General features: G+C 42.3%; 1 protein-coding gene across 1 annotated transcript in view; it reads left to right on the top strand.

Annotated features, from left to right (window-relative positions):
- The window catches only part of LOC134224634 (FK506-binding protein 5-like), a 42,279-nt gene extending 30,498 nt beyond the window's left edge, over window positions 1-11,781 (top strand). Inside the window, exons 3-5 of the mRNA XM_062704071.1 lie at window positions 7,129-8,627; window positions 9,068-9,943; window positions 10,345-11,781. Of these exons, the coding sequence (XP_062560055.1) occupies window positions 7,129-8,627; window positions 9,068-9,943; window positions 10,345-11,309 (3,340 nt within the window). The 3' untranslated portion in view covers window positions 11,310-11,781. The remainder of the gene's footprint in view (window positions 1-7,128; window positions 8,628-9,067; window positions 9,944-10,344) is intronic.
- The last annotated feature ends 1,237 nt before the right edge of the window (window positions 11,782-13,018 follow it).

The raw sequence follows: 13,018 nt of genomic DNA, 5'->3' as shown, positions 1-13,018 counted from the left end.
GTATTATTTTGACAGATCGACATTTAGAAAATCCAAGTATCCATCTAGGTATTAGTTCCACTGACTGAATGAATTTTATTTGATTGTTAAAAATTGTAAAAAATAAATGAGCAGAATTTTTGCCAACTGTGTAGGACATTTGTGCTCCTCAGCACTTATATACACTAATAAAAATCCACACATTTTTATTGGCAAAAATCTAAAGAAATTTGTAAATAAACTTTATGTGTGCGTTAATAACCACCAGCTATAGACGAATCCACATAAAGATTATTAGTTAATAACGGTTATGTGTGTTTCCACATATATGCTAAGCGAATTCGCATAGCCGTTATGTGGGAAATGTTATAGTCAAAATTTATGTGTGTCACACATAATGAATATGATTGGATTTTTGTCAGTGTTTTCGCTCGTTTTCGCTCATTTTGCACTCTTAATGGCTCAATTCTTATTTCCTAATTCTTATTTTTCACTTCTCACTTCTTACCGTTTTTCATTTCTCAATTTACTCTTCTCTATTTTCTCGTCTCGCTTTTACTTTTGTTTCACGAGAACTATTTTTGTTTCACATAAATAAACTATATGGGTCTCGTCTCGCATTTAACGATGTAAGTCCCAATTTTTCCATCAAGGGGCGATCGTAAAATACGTCATGCTTTTATAGGAAGGGGCAGGGGTCCGAGTTGCGTGACGATCAATCCACAAAATAGAGTGTTCATATCAAAAGTGTAACAAAGAAGGGGCGTTGAAAATGTTAATTTTTTGCCTGAAGTACTTTACGGATCTTTCCCAAAAGTCTCTGTTTTTGATATATTTAATATTTGAAAATAAAATAGGAATGTTTTTCTTTTTATTCTTCGTGGAAGAGGTTTTTTCAAAGTATGTTTTGGAAATCAGAAAAAACGCGCTTTTTAGCAAGGATACGGAGTCGCCTTTTAGAAATATTTTGCGCGGCTTTTAAAGGACAATTACGACTGAGTCCCAAAATTGCTGTCACAATGGCCGTACCAGTCCTCAAGTCGTGTTTTTGATGACAAAAATACCAATTTACAGGTGATTAGCGCACCTGAAACACATTGCTTTATGCATGCTGCGATTGTGCAAAGTTAAAAACTGAGTTTCACCGTTGCCTATTTCTTTTGGAGTATTGTGTCCCTGAAAGCGTAATGTAGTTTTGAAATTGAATTCTAACGCCATTCCCCCCCTAAAGCACACAGAGTGCATGAAAACTGCATAAAACCGATTTCCGTTGAAGTTGTTTCGTACGCGGATTTTTATATAAACACGGTATTTATTTTCGCGATACGTTTGACCTGCGCACTTTCAGCACGGTTTGGTTATGCGTTCAGGCATAATCCAACGAACGTACCGCTATACCAAAGTCTGGTCGAACTAGTCTTGAGCCATTGGTTCTAAGTTGTAGTTCCTCTCGTACTGCACAGCATTTCCGTTAAGCGTTCAACGTATTTTCCATTCCAACACAGTAGGGTAAAACTAACCTGTCTCACGGCGCTTTGTGAATTTTGCTTCACAATGAGAGAAATTGCCGACATCGAAGGATCAAAAAACACGTCGCTATGAATACTTGTCGGGTACAAGCAAGTTATCTCTGTGATAACTTTTTTGACACTTCTTGTTATAAACTCTTTAAATCAAAAGGATCGTGAGCTCTAGCTTTAGTTGCCCTAAATAGGTACTGAACATCGATATCAAGCTAGCTTTTGTCCTTATGCGCGTGGGTTGGTTCTGTCCACACTGAGCTGACCTTTGGACAGCTCCGTTATTGTCAAACTTCGCACCTGGCACTGTTCATGACTTGGAGTATCCAGATGTCCTACTGCCGTCGGAGTTTTTTTATGAACTTTGAGCAGGGCAGTGGTCGTAGCCCGGCGTGGCATGGACGGGGCTGGAGCCGGGACCCTACTAGTGCAACAACGCCTGCCAAACCTCGGTTCAGACACGATGACCGCAGGCTTGTTCTTCTTCACTACGGCCAGGAATGACGACAAAACTGAAAGCCGAACAAGAAACCTTATGTCAGCAGGTTGCAATATACTTGCAGCTTGTTCCACCTCGTCAGGTATGTAAGGCAATCTTCTTCTTCGTTAGCATTACATCTTCCACTGGGACATTGCCGCCTCGCAGCTTAGTGTTCATTAAGCACTTCCACAGTTATTAACCGCGAGGTTTCTAAGCCAAGTTACCATTTCTGCATTCGTATATCATGAGGCTAGCACGATCATACTTTTATGCCCAGGGAAGTCGAGACAATTTCCAAGCCGAAAATTGCCTAGACTGGCACCAGGAATCGAACCCAGCCACCCTCAGCATGGTCTTGCTTTGTAGCCGCGCATCTTACCGCACGGCTAAGGAGGGTCCCTGACATGTAAGGCAATAGTACTGTCGTAATCTGAAAAAGTGACGTATACGCCATTTTCCAAAAATTGTGTTAACGAGTACTACTCATCGAGCTCTTTAACAGAAAAATGGAAAACATGCATGTTGTAAAATGCCTGTTACGTCACCTTTCCAGATTACGGCAGAGTAGGGGTCGTGCTGGTGGTATCACATTGGTGCACGTGGAGGTAATGTGTTACCCTGGCTCACACGAATACTTCTTCTTCTTCTTATTGGCATTACATCCCTGCACTGGGACAGAGCCGCCTCGTAGCTTAGTGTTCATTAAGCACTTATACGGTTATTAACTAGGTACGAGGCTTCTAAGCCAAGTTATCATTTTTGCATTCGTATATCATGAGGCTAACACGATTATACTTTTATGCCCAGGAAAGTCGAGGCAGTTTCCAATCCGAAAATTGCCTAGGCCGGCACCGGGAATCGAACCCAGCCACCCTCAGCATCGTATTGCTTTGTAGCCGCGCGTCTTAACGCACGGCTAAGGAGGGCCCCACACTTATTCTGCATCTTTTATATCGCCTTTACAATGCCGGGCTAGAGTCAAGCTCAACAGGGTCTTCTTTCTCCGCTAGTGCTTTCAAACGGTCCCGCTTGGCTGTGTTTTCGCTAGATACAGTTTACCTCGATTATATGGACCCTCGATTATATGGACCCTCGATTATATGGACTTCGATTATATGGACTTTTTACCTCGATTATATGGACATTTTTTTTCGCTCAATTTTTTTTTTGTGTTTTGGGGTTTTAAAAAGATGTTGAATATTGTAAGCCATATTTTACATTGATTCTATATTTATTATGGTACATTGGGGCAAATAAAGGCCCGTAAGGCATGTTATGATGTTATATATGGAGATGCACTCTGAGTCATATGTTCGATTGACTTGATTGATTTACCATTTTCGCGTTGGGAAATTTCATTGTATATAATGATAAATATACAATTCTTTAATCTGCAACAGCCACGGCCACGTCCTTACAAAAAGTGGTGATAAATAATGCGTATTTTTGGTGATCTCTGCCATACGAAAACGTGAAGTGAATTGTCAGACTGACAGTATGCGGAGCAAGTGATAAGATGAGATTGTCATATTTAGCTGTTAGATCTTTGCTTCCAACCTTTTTCTGCTTTTGGTGCATGGAATTAAGTATAGAAGGACGGATGATGCATCAACATCCAGCAAATCGGACCCACTGGGACTGATTTTTTCGGTATATTCACGAAACTGGAAGAGTTTATAACAATACAATATGTGATAACAATATGTGATACATAAAGTTCCAAATGGTTTTCAAACCTGGCATTATTTCTTCCGGACGAACTTATTTATTATTTAATAAATTAAATAAATGTTGTCGAATATCCTGATATTCACATTTGTTCAGCACAAGGCTTAAGGATTATACTGACGCTCAACAGTAGGAAAAGAAATTGAATATCTTTAGAATGTTCTTGTTAGCAGTTCTTAAATCAATTGCTGCTAAACCGTTCAGCAAAGCGTGATCTTGAAACGCTCATGCAAACTCGTTCATGCTGTGTAATGTGAGCGATGTGTTTTTCGTTAGTGTTGTACAAAATACAACAGCGTGCGGTGGTGAAATTTTGAATGAAATCACAAGTTTTGTCCGGGATTTTTATGAGGGCCCGCTACTGTGCGTCGTTTTGAATTTTAAAATCCGTTGCAAAATACAGCCCTGCTTTAATATACGAACATAGTCCAGAATAGCCATAACAATTTAAATTTATCCTTTAATATTCCACTTAGCAGGTGTAGGTGCACTGTGCAATTGACCTTTCCCGTCAACAATTTTTATCCGCTCAATCGATTCTTCAATTTTTTGAGGACAACTTTCCCAAAGAACCCATACTTTTTGACGCCATACATTTTGACGAATAGTGCTGGTTTCCAAGCTTGGCCTAACATTCGCCCGATTTTGAATTAAAATAAGGCCAATTCCAATTCTTCAAACGTGCGGCACTTTTCCGATTTTTTTTTTATTCTTAAATATGAATTCTGTGAAAAAGTAGAACTTAAATAAGTCAAATAATTGACTGAGACAATAAAACGAGATACATTTTTTGGCGGATAATGTCAATTGGTTCTTGTAAAAATGACACTGATACGTGGATGGGGCCCCTTATTTACATTGATTTAAATTCTTTTTAAGAATATCAATCAAACGCAACTTGTTGCAAGGAGATCTTTTAAAGATAAGTGTCAGAAAAGTGAGACTGTTTCTACGCGATTTTTGCATTAACAAATGCATTTTGACCATATCTTCTGAGCCCATAGTCCAATCCGGCCAATTTTCAATAGGTGACAATAGCACAAATTTTCCATCGGTTTCAATTTGCTGCGATCAAATCAAAAGAGGACAAGTGTCAGTCCTTCTATATAAAGCCAGTTTTTGAATCTAACATATACCTTTCTCGACCACTCAGTGTTTGCTTTGTTGCTGAAACATGAAGGCACTGTAGTTAGAATTCGTGAAAAAGTATATTAGTGCGCTCACATTGAGCTGGGTGAAGTCTTCATTACTAACGTAATCTTAGCGGCTGGAAAAAAGCTTACGTTCTTATAGAAAATCATAATCTACTGAGTTATCATAAAATGAGCCCAAACATGCGGATTAGACTGTAAGGCAATATATGGATATTTTCTTTCAACTTTTAAGACTTATTTCATCGTGTAACACAAATTTCGAGAAAAAAATATTTGCTTCGATTATATGGAAAATTCGATTATATGGACTTTTTTGCATCGAAAAAGTCCATATAATCGAGGTATACCTGTAGTAGTTAGGGACAGAGGGAATCTCGTTCATCAATTCATGCGTGTCGTTAATTAGATGACGAGGCATTTGCCTACCTTAAGAGAGTTTACCTACATTGACATTCAGAGGACTGGGCAGAAATCAAATTTTGTCAACACCTTGTTGAGGCTTTGTTTTAATTAGATTGTTTGGGTTCCCTCAGCTGCGCCTGTTTTGCCATACGCACTTTAAGGCAAACCCGCCCAGCACATTTAGGAACGTCCGGGTATACCCGCTGGTCTGGCGGGAACCAGACGACAGTGGACGGGCGCGAGCACACATGGGCGAGGGTATAGCCACAAGCTAACCCAGGCTTCAGAGCCATACTTCATACCTGTGGATACCTGTTGCGGATTCGGTACAAGCTTTTTGGAATTGCGCGTCCTAGTCTTCGATTTTCATGCCAGATTTTACTAGCCTATCAAACCACATCTCTCTCGATAAAAGACTTCCATGGCTAATGTGACAGTAAACAGAAAACAGAACTTTTCCGATGTCTCTTGTTGGCTTCTCGAAGAAAAGGATTCATGTTGCCCTGATAACGAAGGCCCTTCCGTTGCCGGTATGAGACGCCAATGCAAACGTAGGTATACCAAAAAGGCTCCGGAATTGTAACCGAATTCCCTTTCGCTCGTTCAATATATATCACGGTAGGTTGCATCCACAACAATATTTGTTTTATATTTGGTCAAATGCCTAATACCTATATATCAGGTTGAGTATCAAGTTTAGGATTGGTTAACTTGTGTTCAATTGCTGTTGACACGAAACTCTTATCCACTTTAGACATCCAGCTCCAGCACCAGTTCTGCTTACCAAATCTTGGCAACTAAGCACACAGATATCTTCTACGCGGACAAGGGGTAGACCCTCGTCACCTGTTGCAACGGTATCATGCAAGAATGCCCATCACCAACTTTTGGGTCACATCCTGCGTACTCGCGGTATGTAGTGGCACGGTGCCGAAGGTTTACGCGCGGTGTACCAGTTTCGAATGTCGGGTATAAAACCCGGGGATGGAGGGAAGAGCTGAGAGCCGCGCCCGTAATTCCGCACAAGTTTGTCAAATTATGTTTTCCGCGCCTTTAGTTCTCAAGGAGACACCTCCATTAGCTCGTGCGCAAGACAGACTTCTTGTTTCGTGTTTCAAGATTTTTTTTTAAATCTTCATTAGAGTGTTTTTGCCTTTCTCGTATTTAATCTTAAAATTAAGTTCAACACTGTAGGAAAGGGAATCAGAAGGATTCCCCTTGCGGGCCGTGATGGGTCCCGAAGGTGTTTCAAGATAAGTACCGAAGGTTCCTCGATTCTTTCACTGCCGATCGACGGTTCAAGGTGGCGGAGGGCCTACGCACCGCGTCGTACTCGTAGGAATCTATCATGCGCCCGGGCAGCCCCACCTCGCGACACAGGCCTCGGAACTGAGCGTCCCTGTCCCTACTGTGGGGTAAGCAACCAGGGAGCAAATTTCGTAGCATCCTGCTCGGGAGCTTTAAAAATAATTCAGATTATGAGCTATAATTATTGACATCGAAGTTCATATCTAGTTTTTACTACAAATAATGCATATGACATCTCATGTCAAGATTCTCAATATCAAATGATACAGCTTAACGTGGTGCATTGCTTACCACTGAATCATCTATCTTTGTTTTCCATAACTTACCAAGGTTATTAATGAACATACTCCTTTTCCCTTGTTTGCATATACGGCAATTATATTATGAGTTGTCATGGAAACTCGATCTCCAGGAAACCGTTACTATAGCAAAAGGTTACCCAAGGTTACTTATCGATGTATTGATTTACCCAAGACACTTGAATTCCACCGCATTTTCAGAACCCGTACTTTTCAAAATAAGTAAACATGTCCATATTTTTCGCGTATTCTTTCAGAGACATGAAGGACAAAAACCTCTCGGTGCAGACCATCAACAACCTGATGAAACAAGATAGCACCACATGCTGTAGTGGCAAAGGACTCAACAAGAAGAACACCACTCCAGTTTCGGCGAAAAAATCCGCTAAACGTCCATCCGATGCAAATGATTTCTCGCCTGGCGCTGCTAAAATACCGGACAACAAGCGCATCGCTCCACGTCCGATTCTCCCAGTGCAACAACAGACTGGTGCAACGCCACCAGCTGCCAAGAAGGCAAAGACTGACAACAACGAAGTCGTTTGCACTCCAGATATAATGAGCATGTTTATGACCCCAGAGGAGCCGCCACCATTGGTGGCTGCAAGGACACAACCACCAGCAGCAAAACCTCCAGCTCCGAGACCCACCCCACCTCCTGCTGTACCCACTACAGTTCCTGGCCGACAGGTGGTTGTTCGGCCAGCAATTCCAGCCAATCAAGCTCCGGTTACAATGCGGATGCCTACCATGGCTAATGCGACAAACGCTGCTCCACCGCCGGTTTATCACACCATCAATGGCTATAGGATCGACCTACACACGGCTGCCCAGCAGGGTACCTATCGTTTGCCCAACGGAAAGCTCATTCAGGTTCGCAAGCAAGCGCCAACAACACCGCCCACTCCTACCGCAGTTCCTGCTGCAAGAAATATTGCCCCGAAACCCCAGAACACGTATTTTAATCCAGTTAGCGTGGCGCAAAATATTCCTGCCCGCATTACTAACGGTGGTACGAATATGCACATCAATATTGCTCTTCAGCAGCAGCAGCAGATTCAGGAGCAACGCTTACAACAGCAAAGGCAACAACAACAACAGCAGCAGCAACAACAACAGATCCTTCAGCAGCAACGTCAGCAACAGTTGCTCATGCAGCAAGCTCAAGCTGGTCAACCACAACCGACGATCGTTGCCGGACAAATCAATCCTGCTCTTCAATTGCCCACCTTGGTTATGCTTCAAAATATGGTCAATGGACCCCATGAAGACTCGCCACTGGGCAAATCACGAAAGAACTTCGAAGGCAAACTGCTTTCGGGTGTGGAAATCTGCCAGCACATTGTCAACAAAATCAACACGCTGACCAATTCAAACTCATTCAAGAACATTCGTAACGTGCGGGACCTAAAAGAGCTGTACATTCACGTGTCCTACTTGCTGACGTACGCGATCGGGCGGTTCAAAACGCTACAGGAGAAGTGCGTCGACGATGTGAAGAAGATGGGCTTCACCAAGGAGTCGGACTTCGTGATGATGGGCGAGCAGATTAGCAATCGGAATCCGGATGAGGACAAGAGCGATGACGAAGATGACTGCGAAATTATCGAGCAAAATACGACGCTCATCGAGCTGGATTCCGAGGATGAGGAGGACTCCGGCAAGAAGAAGAAAGCTGAACCGGCCGACAAGGGCGTACCGTGCCCGCAGGAGACTGAGGCTGCCGTGGCGGCTATCCTTCAGGAAAAGGATGATGGTGAGTGTTTATGTTAGATCGTTTGTGTACCTATATTTGTTTAGTATGCTTCCGATATTCACATTTGGGTGCTCATCTTTTCTGAATTAACTCCATGAACAATAATATTGTTTTTTTCTCACTTCAAACTAGCATTTTAAAATACTTTGTTTAGGAGAAATGTAACAAAAACAGAACTGAATTTGTCCCATAGGATTAAATGTACTTGGGTACCACTATAATTGAGTTTGAACAAACATAAATTATGTTTCGTTTCACCTAAATTGAATAAAAGACAAGACAATACAATTTAACAAGTTCATTAGTTAAGTTTATGTGAAAAGTTTGATTTAAAACTTTAAATATTTTCCAATATACGGAGAGCGAGAAATTTATAATAAATCATTAGTAAATTAAATCTTCATCAGTTACACATTTCTCAATATGTTTCTTTGTTACAGCTAACGCATCCATTGAACTCATCGCAGTCGATAGTAGCGAACAAATTGTTTCCGATGAAAATGAATCTTCAAACAAGGATGAAACTGCCGCAGAGCAAACAGAGCCCGTCACTATCTCCTCTGAAGAGAGCGTCACGAATGAAGCAGCGGCGACCGAATCCACAGAAACTAAGACCGACGACGATACGACTGCCAACACGGTCAATCCAGATCAGGTCGAAATCGCTGAAAGTGATAAGAAAAGTGAATCAGCAGACAAAGGAAATGATGAGGAGGTTCTCAAAGAGAACGAAGAAACTGCTTCGAAGGATGTTGAAAAGGCTAAGGATGATGTAGCGGAGACCAGTGACGCCACAGTACAGAACAAGGCAGATGACACCATGGAAGTATCTGCTGAAAGCGATGAAGTAGTGGCTGATGTTCAGGAAGAAAAGCAAGAATCCGTAGAAAAAGATGCATCCTTGTCGGCTGTGGAGGAGAAGTCTGGTGACGCGGAAGAAGATGCAGTGATGGAATCTGTGGAAAATGAAAAGACATCAGAGGTAGAAGAGAGCGAAGAAAAAAGCAAAGAAGATGGAAACGAGAACAAGGAGAATGAAGCAGTTCAGACTGTGCCGGAAAGTAGCGAGGAAGCAGTTCAGACTGTGCCGGAAAGTAGCGAGGAAGCAATCCAGACCGTGTCGGAAAGTGGCGAGGAAGCACTTCAGACTGTACCGGAAAGTATCGAGGAAGCAGATGTACAAGAAGAATCAGATAATAGTGGTGCGGAAAAGCAGGTGGAGCAACCAGAGGAAATGGAAGTGGACGCACTAGCTGAAGATAAAATGGAAGACGATCCAACAGCGCAGGACGAAGAGAAGCCAAGTGAAACCACAGGTAAGCATTGGCGATACATATTTGTTGAAAACTAGGAAATTTTCCGGTTGGAACTTTCTCGACTTCCTTGGGCATGAATGTATCATCGTATTAACTTCATGATATACAAATGCAAAATTGGTATCTTGGCTTAGGAACCTCGCAGTTAATAGCTGTGGAAGTGCCTTATGTACACTAAGCTGTAAGGCGGCAATGTCCCAGTAGTGTGGGATGTAATGCCAATAAGAATAAGAAGAAGAAGGATTGTTATGTTTTAAAAATACATTTTTTTGCCATTTTTGCACACTAAATGAAGTCATAGTTCACTGAAGTCAAGTGAAATATTACATAAATGTTTGTCGATCACAAAATAACTTCAAATCTATTCTTATTTGTTTTTTTTTTTATTTTATATTTTTTAGATGAGCCTAATTTATTAGATGATACATTAGAAGACCCGTTGGCTTTATCCGCTGAAGGACAATTCACCGCTGATGAACAGCCAACCGCTGATGAACAGTCAACCGCTGAAGAACAGTCAACCACTGACCCTCTAGGCGAGGAAGAAGAAAAGGCAGCTTCTGTTCCGGAACCCAAACCCAGTGAAATCTCAGATGCAAAACTCGCCGACGAAACAGTAACCGATGAAGTTCAGACTGTACAGCAAAGCAACTCAACGACAGAAACGTCGGAGGCACCAGAATCATCTGAAGATGGTGTGGCAGCGGAAATTACTGAGGAAGTTACTGCCTCGGAGGATCCGACTGCTGAAGAAATTCTCAGCGATGAAACCCCTGCCGCGGCTACCCCAGCGCAAGAGGCTCCTGAAGCAGAAAATCTACCCGCCGAGGAAGAACTGGACGCACCAACGGGCAGTGATCTTCTCGCACAAATTGAAGATTCCTTTTTGAAACTGCAGGAGATGATCGATTCCACCGAGGAAGCGACTGCGGAGCAACCTGTCGATAACGATCAAGAAATGACGGATGATTTATCCGATGATCCGATAGCCAAAGCTCTCGCAGAACAAATGGAAGTGGACGAAGACGCACCAGCATGTGCAGTGGCCGACAATGTGACTCCGACGGTGGATGAAACAGAAACTACAACAGCGGTGGATGTTGCCATTCCTGAAGAATCACAGGAAGCTACTTCTGATGAGGTCGAAAATCCAGTTACAGGCGATGAAGCGTCAAACGATCCAATGTTGGCGGAATGCAATGGTGTGCTAGAGGAAAATGGCACAAGTGATTCAAATGGAACTAACGGTGAGTTAGAACAAATTTCAGCTCTAGGAGATGAAGTACTAGAAGTGGGTAAAATGGTCCCAAGTACTGAGGTCGAAAGTATAAATTCCCCAGAGGAGATGATTAGTGGTGATTATTAAGTAACATAAGGCAAGTTTGTACAAATAGTGTTTTCGCATAGTTGATAAATTTGGTAACGAGACGTTACGTTTGTCGTCTCCTAGTTTTATATGGCTTTGGACTAGCTCAGATAAGTAGTGTAACACTACTTTACAAAATCTTATAAATACACAGTATATAATCTAGTAACAATTGAAATCAAATTATCCACTTAGATTCTAAGATAATGCTTCGTTTAATTAGTTATTAGTTTTTATTTTTACATTCTTTAATATCTGTCCGTAGTTATCAGAGTATCTAAGAATACTTCGCTTCTGAGCATTTTTATCTGATCAACTAGTATTAGAATTTTAAGGATTCTGATGTTTCATTAAATGAGAGCACATAAAAAGTAGCATTGTGTCAAAAAGACACATATTTGAATGAATTATGTAGCCATTAAGAGAAATCAACAACAAATTAAAGTACATTATTCTTCGTATGAATGTCAAAGTGGTGTGTTCTGTTGATTGTTCTGCGGCATACCGAAATCTTCCCATGATCTTAATAGTAGTAGATCATTATTCTTTTCTTCTCATACGCTTCGAAATATTTAACTTTTGTCATACCAGTTCCAGACAGCAACACGATCGGTGGAGGTTTACGCTCGCGCTTTCGGAAAGTATTTTTTAAGTGTTTTTCCTATCTTCGTTCGTTCTTGCTCTCGCGTTGGCATTTCGTCCGCCTGATCCCAACATGAAAGACACGGTAATCAACCAGGCCACAAATTACCGAAACGCACTGTAATTGGAAGCGTCTAGCTAAAAACGTATAGTCGTTGTGCAACAATGACACTGGAAATCCTCTGACGAAGAAGTGGAAAAAGCAACAATGCCCGCCGGTTTTCATCACTGGACCACTGAACCAAAAGCTCCGTCAAAGATGATGTCTTAACTGCCACACTAAACTGCACATTCCGGCTCGGCAGTGAAAGTGTAAAGGTGATGCCAGCGAACAAGGATCACCACAAGTCTGACGAGCAGTTCCTTCAGGATCACCATGACCTCCCCAGCAAGAAACCGCTCAAGGCTTTGCTGCGTGGACTCCACGATATGGATGTGAATGCGATATTTGTCGAGCTGGAGGGTTGGAATCTCAGCCTGTCGCAATCCACAAAATCACTCGTAACGGCATGACGAAAAAGTAACTGGGCCAGCTGTACCTGGTCCACTTCGAGCACGGTTCCATCGCTTGGAAAAACCTGAAGCTCATTGGTGCAAACTGCATGGTCGTCGACTGGGAGCGCTTCAGAGTACAGACCTATCGGAGAGAACCGTGTCCCTGCGCTCAACTAGGTGAACTATCCGGCCATCCCGACTCCCCGTCGAGCGATTCCCATTATCGCGGCAGCTGCGTCGGTTCAAGCTCCAGCACTACCAGCCTTATCCATCAGCGAATGGCCCCGCTTCCTGGATTCCAAAATTTTAAAATCTAAACCTCGGCTCATTCCACCTTTGATCCCATTCGACAACAATGACTCTAAGACGTTGTATTCGCGGCATTTCTGCGATACCTGACGTACGGCAAACACCTGGTCTGTGGTGGAGCGTTCACCCATAAATGCCGCCTGGGACTGCCCCACGAACTCTCTTGCGATTGGTATCAGTCGGCGGCATAAAATTTGGGAGAGAATGGAACCGACAAATTAACGACATAACAGAAAAAGCTTTTAGCCCGCTGCGAACTTTTC

The sequence above is a fragment of the Armigeres subalbatus genome, chromosome 3, assembly GCF_024139115.2.
Source record: "Armigeres subalbatus isolate Guangzhou_Male chromosome 3, GZ_Asu_2, whole genome shotgun sequence".
Classification (NCBI taxonomy): domain Eukaryota; kingdom Metazoa; phylum Arthropoda; class Insecta; order Diptera; family Culicidae; genus Armigeres; species Armigeres subalbatus.
The sequence above is the reverse complement of the archived record's forward strand: the minus strand, read 5'-3'. Positions and strand labels throughout refer to the sequence as shown.